Source organism: Phalacrocorax carbo, chromosome 7, assembly GCF_963921805.1.
Source record: "Phalacrocorax carbo chromosome 7, bPhaCar2.1, whole genome shotgun sequence".
NCBI lineage: Eukaryota > Metazoa > Chordata > Aves > Suliformes > Phalacrocoracidae > Phalacrocorax > Phalacrocorax carbo.
Genome location: NC_087519.1, coordinates 24,935,907 through 24,953,690, shown reverse-complemented (window position 1 = coordinate 24,953,690; position 17,784 = coordinate 24,935,907). Strand labels below are relative to the sequence as shown.

At 55.9% G+C, this 17,784-nt stretch overlaps 2 protein-coding genes across 3 annotated transcripts in view; one reads left to right on the top strand and one right to left on the bottom strand.

Moving 5' to 3' along the window:
• Positions 1-5,481, top strand: part of HDLBP (high density lipoprotein binding protein) — a 39,613-nt gene extending 34,132 nt beyond the window's left edge. For both annotated transcript variants that reach the window (XM_064457035.1, XM_064457036.1), the window contains exons 26-28: positions 1,564-1,680; positions 2,151-2,279; positions 3,017-5,481. In XM_064457035.1, coding sequence (XP_064313105.1) covers positions 1,564-1,680; positions 2,151-2,279; positions 3,017-3,103 — 333 coding nt within the window. In that variant the 3' untranslated portion in view covers positions 3,104-5,481. The remainder of the gene's footprint in view (positions 1-1,563; positions 1,681-2,150; positions 2,280-3,016) is intronic.
• A 970-nt stretch (positions 5,482-6,451) lies between these two features.
• ANO7 (anoctamin 7) lies at positions 6,452-14,716 on the bottom strand. The gene is made up of 23 exons (XM_064455835.1): positions 14,627-14,716; positions 14,477-14,543; positions 13,839-13,996; positions 13,440-13,547; positions 12,944-13,080; positions 12,761-12,818; positions 12,339-12,449; positions 12,083-12,248; positions 11,673-11,763; positions 11,352-11,448; positions 10,906-11,049; positions 10,681-10,818; positions 10,306-10,404; positions 10,112-10,214; positions 9,436-9,547; positions 8,978-9,032; positions 8,744-8,841; positions 8,454-8,605; positions 8,000-8,205; positions 7,450-7,592; positions 6,887-6,977; positions 6,664-6,783; positions 6,452-6,547 (listed from the first exon to the last, which is right to left on the bottom strand). The coding sequence occupies exons 1-23, from the start codon at positions 14,714-14,716 to the stop codon at positions 6,452-6,454; spliced, it is 2,640 nt and encodes an 879-aa protein (XP_064311905.1).
• Positions 14,717-17,784: the final 3,068 nt, after the last annotated feature.

Sequence of the window (17,784 nt, the reverse complement as noted above, 5' to 3'; positions counted from 1 at the left end):
ACAGCAAGCTGACCCTGGGCCAGCAATGTGGCCAAGAAGCCCTTGTGGCCAAGAAGGCCAATGGTATCCTGGGGTGCGTTAAAAGCAGTGTGGCCAACAGGTTGAGAGAGGTTATCCTCCCCCTCTACTCCGCCCTGGTGAGGCCACATTTGGAGTGCTGTGTCCAGTTTTGGGCCCCCCAGTTTAAAAGACAGGGAACTGCTTGAGCAAGCCCAGCAGAGAGCTACCAAGGTGATCAGGGGACTGGAGCATCTCTCTTATGAGGAAAGGCTGAGAGACCTGGGTTTGTCCAGCCTGGAGAAGAGAAGACTGAGGGGGGATCTTATTAGTGCTTACAAATATCTGAAGGGTGGGTGTCAAGAGGATGGGGCCAGACTCTTTTCAGTGGTGCCCAATGACAGGACAAGGGGCAATGGGCACAAGCTGGAACACAGGAAGTTCCAGTCAAATATGAGAAAAAACTTCATTACTGTGAGGGTGACAGAGCAGTAGAAGAGGCTGCCCAGAGAGGCTGTGGAGTCTCCTTCCCTGGAGATATTCAAAACCTGCCTGAACGTGGTCCTGTGCCCCTTGCTCTAGGTGTACCTGCTCAAGCAGAGGGTTTGGATGAGATGATCTCCAGGGGTCCCTTCTAATCCCTGCTATTCTGTGATTCTGTGAGGTGGTTATGTTGGATACTGTGATGACTGGAAGTGGACAGTCAGGCCTGTTGCTGGGGGGCATCCCCTCAGCTTGAGCTTAACTCAAGGAAATCCTGCAGATTTATTTGCCTCTCAAGGCCATTGTTGATCCCTTTGACTTTGGGAGTCTTGACACACTCTCAGGGCAATGACATTTGGCAATGTCAGCTGACTCTGGGGAGGGCAGGGATGTTTGCCCCTGACAGCATGTGGCAGTAGCAGCATACTTTACTACAGGGGCAGTAGTGAATGCGAATCCAGAGCGATGAGGCTTTGGAGACTTGCATCTTGGCTGGGCTCAGTTGGTGAAACAATCCATTTGGTTCCCAAATGAGCAGCCTTTGGTTTTGGTCCTGCTTGTGTGGCTTCCCTGCACCCATCTGCAAGGCAAGCTATCAGAGAGCTCAGTGGCTGTGTGTGGGGTACACTAAGCCAGCTCCATAAAATGATTGTCAGCCAGGATTACTCTGTCTGTGGAGGAGACAGAAAGCTTATTGTGCTTCATGCTGTTGGCTTGATGGTGAAAATGCTCGCAGCAGTGTGAGGACACTGTCTGGAAATGCAGCCCTCTTCTGCCTCTGCTGCAAATGCTTCACAGAAAGCAGTGGGCCTCTGGGCACTGAGAACAGCAAGGGCTGCTGGAAGATGGGTCGTTCCTGCAGACTCTGTTCTGCCTTCCTTCATGGGGGAACCGCAGAGGCTTCAGGTTCAGGCGTATTCCAGTGCACCCCCCAGCATCTGAACTAGGGAGGTCCTAAACAGACTTGATGGCAGTGAGCAGATAAGGGGTTTTTTTCATCTATGAATCAAATGACAAGGGTCATGGGGAGTCTGGCTTTTCAGATGTGCAGGTGTAAGTCCTGTCCTCTTCCTTGTATTGCAGGTGGATATTCGCTTTCCCCAGAGTGGAGCTCCTGACCCCAACTGTGTGACTGTGACAGGACTCCCTGAGAATGTGGAAGAAGCTATCGATCACATCCTGAACTTGGAGGAGGAATATGTAAGTGTTCAGCAAATCTGTGCAGGGGCTTAGCAAGGATTTCCTCTACCACAGAGCTGGATGTCTGAAGTATCTCCATGTGGTATTTTCTACCACTGCATTGGAGAACTCGAGCCCTGTGCAGGTGGTAGCCAGCCCTCACCTGCAATTGTCTGTCAGACCAACTGGGCACAGAGCCCCAGGCTGTACTGTGCAACGTGGTGCAAGGACTAGCCCCACTGTCCAGGAAGGGACAGTGAATGAGAATGCTGGGATATCACCAGGATGTGCACATGCTTGCCTTGCCGCAGCTTGCATCAGTTAGGAGTTGTTGGCCCTCAGACTAGTGCAGAAACACTATGTTAGGTCATTGTAGAACAGGCTGGTGACCTTGGGTTGCAGCATGGTGAGATGAGGGGGAAGGCCTGTTACACCAGTTTGAGGAACTATCGAGATATTCCCCCCCCCCTAACTGGGCTGTGTCACTGCAGCTTGCAGATGTGGTGGACAACGAGGCAATGCAGGTGTACATGAAACCCTCTTCACATGAAGAGTCCAAGGCGCCATCCAAGGGCTTTGTGGTGAGAGATGCCCCTTGGGCCACTGTCAACAACGAAAAGGTGAGTGCTGCTTCTGCTACGGGCCTGGGGACACAGGGAGCTTGGCACACTCTGCCACGGACCTACTCTGAGGTCTGGCCCTCCTGCCTCGGCTAGGGAAACAGAGCACTCTTCCTCCCTTGGTGGCAGAGAAAGCAGTGAAGGGTCCTCCTGCTCTTTGTAGCCTGTGCAAGCTGAGGGCTAGCATGGGCTCTCCTTCACCAGCTTCTAAAGCACTGCTGTCTCTTTCTTCCAAACATCTTGCCCACACTGACTCCCCTGCTGTTGGGGAACGGGGGACCCTAACTAGAAAGTGCCCTGCCAGGTTGTGTTGTTCTTAGGGTAAGGGATGGGGCCCCGGGACTTCTGACTCTGCTGCTGCAGCACAGAACCGGCTCAATGTTTGCAGCTATGTTTTGGCTGGGAGCAGTGAGCTGGGACATGTGACAGCTCTGTCCTCAGCTGCCCTGGCGCTGCTGCAGGACTGGGCTGACCCCATCCAGTGACCAAGTTACTGAGATTGGCCCTCAGAGCCCTTGATCCACCTGCCATTTGCTCCTACCTGCACCCTCCTAAATGTCATCTCTAGATGGCTCAATTGTCCACCCTGGGTAGTCCTAAGGATATAGCAATCCTTTTCGGCCCCCACCCATTCTATCTGCTCATGGGACATCAGAGATGCTGCTTAGCTCAGGGGCACACCACGCAGGTTCATAGCAGGGCAGGAACTTAACTTGTTCCCTTTTTGTTTGCTCTAGGCCCCTGATATGAGCAGTTCTGAAGACTTCCCCAGCTTTGGGGCTCAAGTGGCCCCCAAGACTCTTCCCTGGGGACCCAAACGATAACGACCTGGAAGCAGAAACATCTCCTCCAGCCCGCTGACCTGACACTAACCTGCCACAAATACTTCCTTTCTGAAATCTGACCCAGCGGCTGGAGCATAAGTCAATTGCCCCAAGAGGTCTCCTAATGGTGTCTGGAGTGCTAGACCCCATCCTGCTCCCCTCAGCTGTCACCGTGGCTAGGATCCACCCTCATCTCTTGATGGATATTCTTTCCTCCTTTGGAACAAGACTTCCACTCAGAATTCAAACACTAAATGTGTGTGTTTTTGTTAGAAACTTCATAATTGACTCAAAGTGGCTAAGATTTGCAGCTTCCCAAGCGCTAGCAGAGCAATTTGCTCTCTTGAGCATGTCTTACTAGGCATTCTCGCCTTCATTAGGAGACCTCCTTTACTGTGGCTAGGAATCTACTTCCTGTCTCATGACCTCAGGAAATAAATTTCCTTGACTTTCTAAAGCCAAAACGTTTGCCCTCTTTCCTTTGTGTTTATCCCAGGCCTTACCTTACCTTTGTAGAGTGCAATCAACTTTTTTCCTTTTAACTGCCAAAAATCCATTTAATGCTGATAGCTGACTGTGGGGAGAGCTTAAAATAATCTAAAAGGTCAGAAACTTGCTTTTTAAAGGAACAAAACCTTCAATAGGCTGTAGAGGCAGCAGAGATGGAAGGGACCAGAACAATGTACGGCTACCCTGGTCAGGTAAACACCTCTGAGTGCAGCTCGCAGCAAGTGTGCCCCTGCGCCACAACAAGCACAGCCCCAGCCTGCACGCTTGATGAGTCTTCCAGTGCACGACGACAGACCCCACTCCTGGTGCCCCACCTTCCCTCACGCACCCTTCCCAACAGCCGACAGTGTGAGCAGGCGAGCCAGCACATGACAATATCACTGGATGGGACAGATTTGGGTCAGCCAAGATTGCTGCAGTGGCATGGCCCAGGAGAAGCTGGTGGGAAGCACAGCCTTGAGAAGCTGTAGTTCTCTGCTAGCACTGCAGCATCTAGGCACGAGCAGTAGGGACACCTATTACTATTGCCTTCTTTCTACCTCAAAAGTCAGTATGATGGTGGCCTCTCAGTTTAAGGGGGTAAACAGCTCTTGCCCTGGCACCCAGAGCAGAAGTGTGGAGGAGAAGCAAGAGGAGCCTTTTGTCTCCGAGTGGCTTTGGGAGCTCCTCTGGAGGGAAGCTGAGTGCAGTGACGATGAGGCAGGCTGTGAATCAGAGAGAACTGTAGGACTGCTTGCTGAGCTGAAACAGGGCTTGGCCCCAGGGCCGTAGGTGCAGCCTTGCTGCAGCCCTTGGCTGCAGAAGTCGTGAGCCAGGCTTTTGCTCTCGGTGGCACTGGGGGATGGATGGCATGGTGCATTGACCCCTCCCCGAGGCCTCCATCGTATGGGCAGTAGAGGGTGATCCATGCTCTGTACTCTGGGCCACTTGTGCCTAGGCCCTGCCATGGCTTGCTTGAAGGGGGCTGTGTCCAAGCTCCTCCAGCCCATAAGAGGAAAACCACATCTTTGTGGAGGGAGGCAGGAAGCATGGGGTTTCTGTGTTCCCTCCTTCCCCTGCCTTAGTCCTACAGAGGTGGTAGTCTGAGCCATTCCTCTGTCCCAGCTGCTTCAGCTCTTGGACAAGCAGGAGTCCGTAGCCTCTCCTCTCTAGTGCTGCTTACGGAGCAAAGGCCCAAAACTCTGGCAAGCTGAGCCCAGCATTCTTGCCTTTCCCTCTGTCCAGCAGGCCTGACATGTCAACGCTTCTTCCCATGCCAGCTCTTCTTGGAAGAGGCTGCTATGCAGAAATTGACCAAAACCTCACAGTGCTCTCCTTAAGTTTGAGAAATGACTGAAGCTGACCATGGCCTGTTGCAGGGCACCTGTCTGCCCGTGAAGGACAGGGTGGCCTTGCCTCTAGCACAGGAGACAGGGTGGGTCAGACAGAACTAGGGTGACACCCTCGCATCTGTGTCTGTCAGAAAATTATTATTACCGCTGTAGCTTAGGTCTGTCCTATGTCACCAAGCCTATTGCACCCCTCTTCCTCTTTATGCCCCCCTGTGCCCTCACCACTTGCACAGCTAGGCTTGAGTTACATTTGGGGCACCACCATCTGGGCTTGTGCCCCATAGCCCAACCCTCCACTCTAAAGAAGGTCATGAAGTGATTGTACCTAGTACTGTCCCTCCACCACCCTCCTTCCGCAGCAGACTGTGGCATGTGTCCATTTCCTCTCTTTGACGTCTTCCATATTGTACGTTTCCATAGCAATGATCCCTTGGCCTTAACTTTGGAATTTGGAGACTATATGCAAACATGTAAAAAGGCTCATGAGTATGGATGACACTGGAATTTTATAAATTCTAAAATAAAACCTGAAACAGCTTGGAGTGTCATGGAGATTATTTCTACTAGTGGGTTGAGATCCCAGGCAGCCCTTGCTTGGCTGGGTTTAGCCCAGTTTGAGGAGCTGCATGCCTGAGACTCTGCTGCGGTGATACCCTCACTGAGGTGGGACTCGCACAGCAGGCAGCTGGGTCGAGGGAGGAGGCAAGAGCAGCACTGGGCAGTAGTGAAGGCTGCGCCCTCCTCATGGGGAGGCATCGGTCTGTTTGCACCCAGGGAGGTGGGGCCAGGGGCACTGCCAGTATAGGGGAGGAGAGGGAGGCACCAGCAATGGTCCTTCTTGCTCACCTCCATAACCAGGGCTTCTTGTCTACCTTCTGCAACTGGCACTGCTGCGCAGCATGTACTGGCTGGGACCAAGCTGCTGCTCTCCAACGGGTGAAGCTTGGCTCAGGGTCTGCCATGTCAGAGTGTTGCAGTGTGCCTCACGTTCACCAGTGTCTCCATAGCTTTCCCCATCCCAGCAGCAGCTCAGCTGTTCTCACTGTACCTGCTAGTGCTGGCAGGCAAACCCTCCAGCCGTGGCTATATCCAGCACGGGTGGAGGCAGAAGTGAGAGCCAGTGCAGGAGGCTGTAGCCCTGCCTTCACTCACCCCAAGCGGCAACCGGAGCTGCAGTTGCACTGACCAGCTGTGCAGCTACTGTGGGTAGGCACTGCCCTGCACTAGCTGAACCCAGCCCAAGAACGTGGTGTGGCCAGCTTCCTTTAATTCACCCTGTGCCAGGTCATTTATACAGTGGTGGTGTTACCTTGTGGTAATGACAACAAGCTTGGGCAAACACCCAGAGCCAGCTGTGTCCTGCCACGCATTTAGCATCCCCAAATGCCAGTGTGCCAGCTGGGCAGGGAAGGCACCCCGGCTGCCCTGTGGCTCCAGGCTGGTGCAAGGAGGAGCCAGTAAGCAGCCCTTCACTCTCGGCCACGGGCCTCGAGTCACACTGCGGTGCTCAGCTGCTGACAAACTGCTCGGTTTCCCAGTCCCTGCCAGCAGCTGAATCCATGACACTGGCCTTGCTTCTTGTCTCCCGTCTCTCCAAAAGGACCTGAACCGCAGAAAAAGGGAGCCGGTGTTTGCACTAGGAGGAGCTGCCTGTGCCTCTGCTACATTTAAAACAAAAAAGGCTTTAAAGAAGGAGGCAGAAGAACTGCTGCAGCCCACCTTGTTCTCAGCCAGGGCCTCCTTGGCCAGGTACCGTTCACGCTTCACCTTGACCTCCACGGCCTCAGGAATGTCAGGTACCAGCCACGCAATCACACGTCCGATAAAGAAAACCACGTGCTGGAAGTGAGCAGGGACACGCAGGTTGGCCAAGATGGCAGGTCCTCACCCCCTGCCCCAGCACTGTGCTCTGGGCCAACCCACAGGGCTTGGCACCTGGTACCTCGAACATGATGATGAAGCCCAAGCGTATGGCCAGCAGCTGCCAGTAAGTCAAGGTCAAGTTGCCGTCCCGGTCCCTAAACGCTCTGTATCTGTGGGGAGCAAAGTGCAGCTGTTACTGCCTCTGCTTCATGGCGGGCATCACCATTGGGCATTGCTGCAGGAGCATTCTGACCACAGCTCCCAGCACACTACAGGGCAGCAAAACCAGCCCTTGGCCAGCCTCAGCTGGGACCCAGGCAGCTGCAGGTAGTCTGGCCCCAGGGGACCTTCTCCTTTTCAAAAGTGCCTTCCTCCACAACTGGGGAGCTTTTGCTTCAGTCCCAGGTCAGGCCAGGCCAGACAAACAATCCCCTGCATAACCCCCCACACAGGCACATTCAGCACATGCTCAGCCCTGGGATGAGCAAGGGCCCTGGGGATCTGGGGACCTGAGGACAACCTGGACCTGGGTAAAGGCTGCTGTGCTAAACAAACATTTGCTGTGGTGGTGGCAGAGAAAAGCAAATCCAAGCCTAAGCAAATGAGGAAAGGAGCCAGACGGGGCAGGAGGGGGGCTCTCACCTGCACGTGGTGTTGCTCTGCAGGACAAAGCTCCGTGGTGCGTACGCCAAGGTGAAGTTCACATAGCCATGCAGGCTGCTGTCATGGATGTACTCATAGTACATGCGGGGCAGGAAATCAGAGGTGAAGGCGATGAGGAAGGCCTGGGAGCAGAGGGATGTGCTGCAGGAGGTCCCGCAGCCAGGGGATGCCCCAACCCCGCTGGCAGGCCTTCCTCCAAACCCTGTGCTCCTGAGGTGGCTTTCTGCCTCTCCTTGCCCTCAGCCTGACAAACCAGACACAAACACTGCTCAGTCTTAGCAGCTCACTGCTCATGGTGCTGTGTCCTGCTTTCAGTCCTCGGTTAAACCCAAGCAAGGCTGCACGCCCCAGAGGGTGACAGCTTCCCACCTCCCATGGCTGGAGCTGGGCCTTCTGCAAAGGTGGACCCACCCAGACACAGCAGCTCCTCTTGTCACTCACCATTCTGCAGCAGCCAAATAAACTTTCCCCTCTAATTCCCCAACGCTGCTTCCAGCCCCCTCACTACCCGCCTGCCTGCCCAGCGTACGTTGCTGATGATGGCCAGGTGACTGATGGCCTCCAGGATGGAGAACCAGATACTGATGCCCTCCGCCCGCTCGGCCACGGGCCGCCGGTAGTCACAGACGAACTTGTGAGCATCCAGGCGTATCTCCACCCAGTTGTTGAGCAGGGCAAAGAGGGGTGCCAGGGGGCAGGCTGCCACAAAGATGGTGATGAAGCCAAACTGCAGGACTGGGAGGAAGAGGTGGAGGAGCAGGGAGGGACAGGCTGAGAGACAGCAGTGGTAGCTGCAGTATCACCCAGCCCTATCCCACAGGGAGCAGGGAAACCCTCCTCCCTCCAGCACCCGTGGGATGCTCAGGGCAAAACCTCCTGCAGCTGGTCCCTTCCTCCAGGCAGCTCCTGCAGCTCCTGCCTCTCCCCACTGGTTTTCTCTCTCCTAGTGCTTCATCCCTCCCCACCCCAAGGCCAGTCCCTACCCATCTCCAGGTACTCGTTGAACAGCCCCTCGAACACCAGCAGCTGATGGTCCATCACCCAGGGCGCCTGCTCCACCAGGACCGACTCCCCCTCCTCACCTGCCTTCTTGGTGGAGAGGAGCTTGTGCTTGTGCCACCAGCACTTCAGCTTTCTGGGGAGATGAGAGGGGCCATGTCCCCCGCTGCAGCCAGCCAGCGCTGCTCAATGCCCCCTTGGCGGAGCCCTGAAGCCCCCTCACTGCGCAGGCTTAGGGTCCCACGATGGCCCTGGTGAGCCATGGCATACTCACGGGATAGCCAGCTCCTGCACATTGTTGATGATCTGCTTCCCCACCATGATGACCAGCAGCTCCTGAGCCAGCTCGATGAAGCACCCACCTGGGCTGCACTGTGAGGAGGGAGGGACCCTCAGTCTGCCAGGTCCATCACACAGGGATGGGGAGGACCCCAAGCTTGGGAAGGCATCCCTGCAGCATGCACTGGCTGGGGCAGCATGCACAGTGTCTCTCCCACCCGGCACTCACCTCCTCGTTGCGGACCCCCAGAAAGCTCAGGTAGTGCCCAGGGTAGCCAACGAACCTGCAGGAGCCATAGCAGAACCATGAGCAGGGACCCCAGGTGCTGAGCCCAGGGATGTGTCCAGAGCGGCCCCAGGGAAGGAAGGGCTTTTTCTGGTCCACCCAGAGCCCTCTTCTCCCTTGCCAAGGGGGACAAAATGGCTGGTGGTGGGTGCCTCTGATGGAGAGGATCCTCCAGACCCAGACCGGGACCAGCTGCACCAGTTAGCCCACAGCAGGCTGGCACTGACCTCATTCCCAGGCATCCCATGGCCCTGTGAGGGCTCCTGCTCTCTGGTGGGACCCCACCCCCTCCCCGCAGTAGTCCTTGCCAATGATGGCAGCAGCACTACCCAGCCGCAAAGCCCAGAGGCCGCAGGGGCTGCAGGGGATGGGGAAAACACCTGCTCCCCCAAAGGCCTTACTTGCCCTTGAAGAAGGCGATGTAAATGGGAGATGAGTAGAAGGTGACAAACTGGAAGACGAACACTTTGAAGGTGAAGGCATCCTCGTATTTGGTCTGGGTGCGGTGCATCTCTGCCAGGGGGAAGCACAGGGACGTGGCCCTACTCTGCTCCAGGATGCTCTTCCACATCATTGGATTACATCGCTCAACTCTAACCAACCCCTGGCAGCCCAGGATCCCCAAACCTGCTGTGGTACCCATGAAGGCACATTACTGCTCATCCAGAGCCTGGAGACGCTTGTTTGCTTTGCACCAAAAAACAAGCTTCCTTCAGTCAGTAAAAACAGGCTTCGTGTCTCATTAAATACAACAAAAACATCCTATGTGCTTTTCTCCCCAAGACTTCAAAAGTCAGCTTGAATATTTTAATCAAAAACCTCCAGAAAAGCTCAAGCAGAAGTTAAGCACTACGCTTCTTTTTTTTCTGCTACCAAAACACTTTTCACTGAAGATCTTATTTTCCCAGCAATCCTCTCTTCCATAAGCCATCATCCTCCTGAGTGTCTGCCAGACTTCCCTCTGGGGCTGTGGACAGAGCTTGCAGCCCAGCAGCAAGCTCTCTGGATTTGGTGCTCTGACCTTACTGACCACTCCCTCCCATCACCATCCGGCATGCAGGACCCTCGCCAGCTTACCCCACTTGGTGAGAAAATGAGCCAGGGAAATATAGATCTTGGAGAGGATGAGGATGAAGATAAGGTTCACCACCGAGCCGGTGATGCTGGCGATGCGGGATGCCTACAGGGACAAGCAATAGGCAGAGCACGGAGGGTGGCAAGCAAGGCCAGCAAGTGAAGCAGGTCCAGGAGTGGCTCTGGCCACCTCTTACCGAAGCCACAAACCAGAAGTACCCCGAGTTGGAGAGCAGGATGGCGACCACTGCCCGGTAGAGGATAATGGAGACCACGAACATCACCACCACGGCAATCTACAAACACAGCGCATGGGGCATGAGAAGGAGCACTCCATTGTTGGCCCAGGGCATTACAGGTCCCAGGGGAGCTCTGGGGCAGGCAGCTGAGCCTGGGCACAGTGGGATGTGGGCTGAGCTGGTGGAGAGCCACAGGTTCCACCACAGGCCAGGGACGTACGTGTTCATCCCCAGCTTAACACATGTTCTTACCTAAACTAATCTTGTCCCACCATGTCCCGCTGCTCTGGGACAGACACTGGGCAGATGCTGCTCCAGTCCCCACAATCTTACCATCATTATAATGACCATGGAACCAGCCAAAATCCGGTGGAGGCGGCTGCGCTTGGGGAAATATGGCTCCTCCACCCCTGTTATAGGGTTTATTATCGTCATGGGAGCCATGGCCGTAAACTGGGGCCGTGGCCGCTCCTGAGAAAGCAGGGGAAAGGTGTCAGGGGTGCCCAGTGGCTTTGGTCCGTGCTGTTTTGGGAGGCACTGCAGAGGGCCATACCCCACCTCAATGTCCTCAAATTCAGAGCAGTCCCAGTGGTGAGCCAGGGATGCATTGGTCCGCTTCCAGAATTCCAGGAACAGCACGGCCCACAGGGACATGAAGATGCTGAAGAAGACAGTCCCACCATGGTCAAAGAGCCGTCCTGCCTGTGGGCAGAGTGGGGCTGAGGGGTGGGAAGTAGACCAGGCAGGGCAGCAGGGGCTGCTCTCTGCACAACTGCCATGGCAAGTGCTGGGCCCTCAGTGTCCCTGAGCTGCGGGGCAGGACGGGAGGGAAGGTGGAAGGGGCCGTCTGGGAGCCTTCGCTGGGGAGGAAGAGGTGGGAAGATGGGTGGGAGAGAAGAACTGGGGCAGCAGGGACCAAGGTGGGGAGGTGGACTGGAATGACATGGGCTAAAGTTGGGATGGGCATCTCCACCCCAGCCCTGAGTTGCCCTCCAGGACCTCACCATGAACATGCTGCATATTTTGGAGAGCTGCCAGTAGGGACAGGTCTTGCAGAGGGGACACATCCAGTACTGCTCTTTGCTCGTGCAGATCTCCTGACTACAGGCGAGGAAGGAGCAGCCAGCAGCCTGCTGGGCCTTGGCTTTTCCCACTGTTCCCCATTCACTGGCACTTTTGCACTGAGTGCTGTGGCCAAGCCCCAGCAGCCAGCCAGTGCCAGCCCACTAGGGTGCAGGCACCACCCTGCCCTCCTCCCTGTCACCCCGGGCACGAAGGAAGCACAGTCCCAGAGAAGGGGCCAGCAGGGAGGTCAAGGCACTTACGAAGGTACATCATTGAACATCAGGAAAATGCCTGCAGTGAACACCACCATCCCCACCACTGCTGCAGGCAGGAGCCATCCTGTGTAGAAGCCTGGAGACAGTGGCAACACGAAGCATGAGTCCTGCAGGCCTCCAACCACCAAGGACAGCACCTGCCCAAGCCCAGCATAGCACCAGCCTAAAACTGTGCAGGGTTTGGAGAACACAAGCACAGACCCAAGGCTGCAAAGTACCTGCCAGGCTCTGGCTGGTCCTTCTAGGACACATGGGGCACAGCTCATGGTGCCACCACCCTTGAAATGGAGAGCATGCTGGGGCAGAGCTGATCTGCATCCCGGGGCAGCCAGGAGCTGCTGCCTGCTGCCAGCGGCCGCTTACCCCGGGAGAGCTCTGGGGCAGGCATGACTCACCCAGCCAGGCAAAGTAGAAAGCAACCTTCTCCCCAAAGTATTTGCGGATGTGATCCAGTGGCTGGTACTTGTTCCACTTCCCCCAGCTGGCCCAGTACTGGAAGAGGATTTGGCGCTGGCTGAGGCTGCCAGCAGCCAGCTCCTCCGGCCTGAGCTTGTAGGGACCCTGCAAGGAGAGGTAGGGGATGGGTGAGGGGCTGGCTGGGGGTGTGGGGCTGGCAGTGGGGTGGCTCCCTGGGGGACAGCAGTGTCTTGCCTCGTGCAGCGGGAAGGCGGCGGTGAAGACATTCTCATTCAGCAGCTGATCCACGCCCACCTCCCGCTCCCTGGAGTGTCCATACTGTGTCGTGGCCAGGATCTCGTAGAGCTGCCAGGACAATGCCAGGATGGGTGAGGGGGGATGCAGCCATCCCCTGTGACAGGGAGTGGGGTCCCCACCACCAGTCAGCTTTTCAGCTACCAGCTCCAAGCCTGATTCCCCAATGCTGAATGGCAGGAGGAGGGTTTTCACCCAAGCCTTTTAATCCCCTCTGGAGTTATTAGGACACAGCAATCCAGTCTGGGACCTTTGAGACCATGACAACACATGACAACACACCCGCTCACAACACTTCTCTCTCAGACCCTGCAGCCCACCCGGGACCAGGAAAGAGGGGCCACAGCAGTCCTGGTGCTCACAATTTGGTGCCGCTGGGTGGTGGAGAAGAAGGTGTCCTGCTCATCACTCCCCAGGAACCTAGAAGAGCACAGAGGAGCAGCTCGGCAGAGCCCGGTGCTCACTGGGGGGATGCAGCACCCCATCCCTGCCACGCCTGCCAGCTGGGGACCACCTCCTGACATGGTCCCTCCTGCGGCACTCACCAGCGCAGCTTGTTGGCCTTGAAGGGACAGGTGTAGTAGTCCAGCGGCAGGTTGGGAACCTCCTGGGCCATCAGGTTGGGGATGCCCAGCTGCTGCAGCACGCTGGCCGACCAGTTGGAGGTCTGTCTGGGGAGCGCCTGCATGGGCAGCGGAAATGTCTCAGGAGAAAGGAGTGGGAGCAAGATGGCAGCCAAACTGGGAGGAAATAGTGCCCAGACTGTGCCGAACACAGGAGCCTGTTCTTCGAGGGCCAGCGAAAGAGGGGATGCAGCACTGCAGGAGTAACTCAGAAGGGGAACGAGGTGTGATCCCATAACTATGCATGGGACAAGACTGGTGAATGGGAACTGCTGGGTCCATGGGAAATCAAGGAGGCTGCAAACCCCATCAGAGACCTGCAGCAAGCAGCTCCCCAGCCTGTCACCTAGAGTAGGGTACTCAGTTCTGGGGGCACCGTCCCTTGTCCTTGGAGAGCTCAGGCACCACAGGCCCTCACCTGCAGCGGCACACGGAGCTGGAGCTCCTCGGCGTAGTAGCAGAGCACGCTCCAGGGTGCACTTAGCAGCAGGTAATGCACCACCTTCTTCTCCACACGGGTCATGTGCTGTTGGGAGAAGGGGACCCCAGCAGAGATGAAGCTGCTGGCACCAGTACAGTTCCCTGCAGGAGGCACCGGAGTGACTCCATGCTGGTGTGGATCAGCCTGGCAGAGCTGACTCAGGGGAGAGGAGCACAAGCACATCCCACCCCATGCTCCAGCTTGGCTGCCTGCAAGCCTGGGCTCCCCTCCTCTGCAAGGGTCCCCAGAGCGTAGCACCCATGCTCTGCCCAATTCACAGGACAAGGCTGCGGTTATCACAACGGGGTAGGAATTTGAGGTCAGATCCCTGGGTACCTTTTCCATGCGGATCCCAGCAGCATGAAGCTTGTCCAGAAACTTCTTCCGCCAGGTCCTGTGGATGGTGGCAGGTCTCTTTGGCACGTCCCCATTCTTGCAGCTGTCCTGCTGCCCGCTCAGCTCCCAGGGTTCTGTTTCCCACACCAGGACAAAGTCTGCAGCAAGGAAAGGGAGCTCGTGCCCACCCCATGACCAGGAAGCACAGCAGATCCCAGAACCTCAGTCCCTCCCTCTCTTGCAGGACTCAGTGCTCTTGTGGGGCTGGGTGTCAGCTTGTGAGTAAAACAAGAAGTCAAGGAGAGGACATGCTTGGTCTGGAAGAGGCTGCCAGTCACCTCGCTTGGGTGTTTCTAGCATGGGAGGCAGAAAGCCCTTTTAACATTAATTGAGGACTGTGGCCATCTTGCAGAAGAGAAAGGCTCAAGCAGCTGAGCAGGAAAGGGCTTGCAGGAGGTCTGATGCCCTCTGTACCCCTGTACAGACCAGCTGCAGTCAGCAGGACCTGCTGCTGCCAGCTCCAGCCACAGAGCCTGGGAGCTTTCCCCACCCTCCTCAATGCAGCAGGCCCATCCAGCCCCAGCCTCGTAACCAGGGTAGAAAGGAACCGACCCGAAAGACTAGCCTTTCTCCCTCACCTATCCTTGTACAGCCATCACTGAAAACGTTGGCTGTGCTTTTCTGGTCCAGGGCTGTGTCGCTGGGCTGGAAGTAAGGCATAAGGAGCGATGAGAGCAGTGACTCCCCAGGCAGCTTGACTGCCCAGGGGACAGACTGCAGCCACCCACCTGGGGGATTTCAATGGCCTCCTCACTCAGACTGCCGTAGTGAGCACCTCTGCCGTCCTGCCTCACCAGGCTGCAGGTGGGATCGTCCATGGTCCTCCTCTGCTGCATGGTAAACCTTCATGCCCCTTCCTCCTGGTACTGAGAAGGAGCCCCACACAACTGCATCCACCCCGCAGCCCCACCACCTCTCCCAGCAGCACCAGAGCCCCAGCAATGGCCATGTGGCTGGCCTCGCTCCCTTCTTTGCCAACCCCTCAGCTCCTGCCCGTGTGTGGTGAGGCCTACGACCCTGCTCTGCCTACCATCAGGAATGCTTCCAGGTGGAAAACAAGGAAACACAAGTTGTCAGCGGTCTTGTGCAGTGTCGTCCCTTCACACCACCACCTAAGCTCCCTCCAAGTGTCCCTCTCCTCCACCACCTCGGCCAAAGACACAGTGGGGAATACCCACACCACACACACCCCACATCTTTCCTCAACAGTCAGCTCTGTCACTGTGAGGAAGGACTTTCCACCACCCTCCCCACAGGGTGACCCAACTCAAAGTCATGTCCATCAGCATGTGTGATCCCATGATGGAGAAGCCAGGGATGCCCTTTCCACCCCAAAAAGAGGGTCCAGTCCATGCCCAAGCACTCAATGTCCAAAAGCTGTGGCAAATGGAGCTCCCCCACCTCTGTCAGTTTTGGAACTGGAAACACCTCGAGAAGCCGAGGTAGGAGGCAGGAACCTCATGCAATGGCTAACACCAGCTCAGACACATGGGAGTTGAATAATAATCCAGCAAGATGCCTTCTGCAGAGGTGGGGGGACCAGGAGGGCATCACAGCTGCATGAGTGGCAGCTAGGCAGGGAGGACATCACGCATGCAGCGAAAGGAAGTTCTTCTCCTCCGGGGCTTTTTTCACCTAAAAAAGGAGCCCAGGAACCCCTGTGTTTCATTCATTAACATATTTTGTTATTGTGAAGACCGTTACTGATCAGGGGCAAGAGCTGCTTGTTCAGTTTTGTCCTCCTCAAGTCAGACGTTTGTGTTTTAGCTTACCTGGTGATTGCACTCCAAAGGCACCGGATAAAAGACACCAGCAGCAGTGCCAATGGGGAGGACTATGCATCAGCCAGGGAAAACAGCTCTGTCAGTAACAGAGCAGGGTAAATGCGTTCCCATTTCTCCAGATCTTTATGATGGGGCTGGCCCAGTTCATTACCACCATCACATGATGTGCCCACAGCCATGGCCTTTTACACCGTGGCTCCAAGTTTGCTGCTAAACAGTGATGAAATGAAGATGGCCTTTCTTATGGCGTCAGGTTGCTCCTCTGAAACATTGATGTGGCTCTTCATCGTTAATTTCAAGACAGGTGGTGTAAAAGAGGAAACGCCAGGCAGCCTCAGTTTCTCAAATCACCACATGCCCCTGGCCAAAAGCAAGGCGGGCAAAACACCCCTTTGCAGAAGCCAGGGACAACCTGCACCAGCAGAGCTCTTGTGATACAAGAGCTTCTTCTGGGCATCAGTGAAGCAGGAGGAAGACACCTGCTAAATGCACCTAAAAGCACTAGAAACCCATTCCTCAAAGCAAGTCATGGGAACAGCCTGGGCCTCTTGCTCCTACAGTAAGGACTGGTTAGTGGGGAAATAAAATGTTCTCAGTCCATGAAGAAGTGTAAAGGTGCCATGAAGAGCCCGAGTTTCTGAATGTTGCATGACCCAAAATGTCCCCATCTGGGCTCCTCAAAAAGGCCAAGCCCCTCCTGGGAAGGTGGCCCTGCACCCACACTGTGACAACCCACCAGGTACCTGCTGAACAGCACGAGGCAGTCAGCAAGAGATGAAGATCTGCCTGGAATGACAGCGAATGTCATCAGTCATGCTGGGAGGACATGCTGGGGGCCTGGAAAACCAGGAAGGTGCCTGGGAATAGGGGTAGAGCCCTGCTGAGTTGGGCAGAGGTGCAGGTGCCAACCTCCACCCAATTCCCTTCTAGCACCTCAGTCCCCTAGCTGCCTTCAGCCAAACCCCTCTCAACTTCCACACCTTGGCCCAAATTCTGGCTTCATTTATACCCTTTGCAACTCCTACCAAGTCAAAGGCGTTGCTAGTCAGCACTGAATTTTGCTTGGTTTGGGTCCTGTGACCTTCGCCTGTCAGACTAGTTGGGAGGGCTAGGGTGATGTGCCAAGTGCAAATTCTCCTTGAGGAAACACACCTGTGTCCTGAAACGCTCTGGGCTGATCTACAAGCTAAAAATCTTCCGTCACACCCAGAAGTCCTTCTGACATCTGGAACACATGGGCATGCATCTCCACTGAACAAGTGGCTCCAGACCTAGCTCTCCAGCTCCTTTGGGAGCAGTATATGGTCCTCGCTCCCAGCGGATGGTGATAAAAACTTCAGCTGATTCCCACGACAGCCCAAGGAACAGGTACCTCCGAGTCCTGCTTTGGAGTTGGGGGGTGAGAGCATGAGGGGAAGCAGCAGCAAGGACTGGCACTGACTGAGAAGCCAGAAGGCAGCACAGAGGACTGCCACATCCCACCCCGCTCCAGCAGCTCCCAGTGAGATCCCAGCCCTGGCAGGAGCCTAAACATGCAGCTTTTCTACCATACCTGCTGTCAGGGCCTCTGCCTGCTTGTTCCTCCCACAGCACAGGATCCAAGCACTGGCACAGCACAGGGCAAAGGAGTTCTCCCGCCCTACCACCACTCTTCACCTGCTACTCCTCAGGCGGGGAGACAGTAGGAAGTGCTACCCCGTTGCTCTAACTCAGCGGTTGACGGCTGCTTCCCGTCTTGGGCAACACCAGGCTCCCTGCGTAAGACGATACAGCTCCAGGGAAGGAGGAGTAGGGGAAAATGGGCTTGCAAGCACCTTCCTGGGAGCAGCCTGGAGCAGGCCCTGCCTTTGTTTGTGCTGGAGGTGGGGACCTATGGCCATGAACAAACAGGGTTCAGTGGAGCTTGGCGCTACATGTGCAACAAGCAATGGAGAGGCAGTGAGGGGCAGCTGGTCCCCCACTGCACCCTGGAGGGTCCAGTGCCTGGCCAAGGCATGAGGATTTGGGAGCACCAGGGAAACTTTAAGCACTGTGCTCACGTCACACCCACAAGAGAAGTTGCTGCTGGTTTTTGCAACTTTGGGGAGGGAAGAGGAAAAACC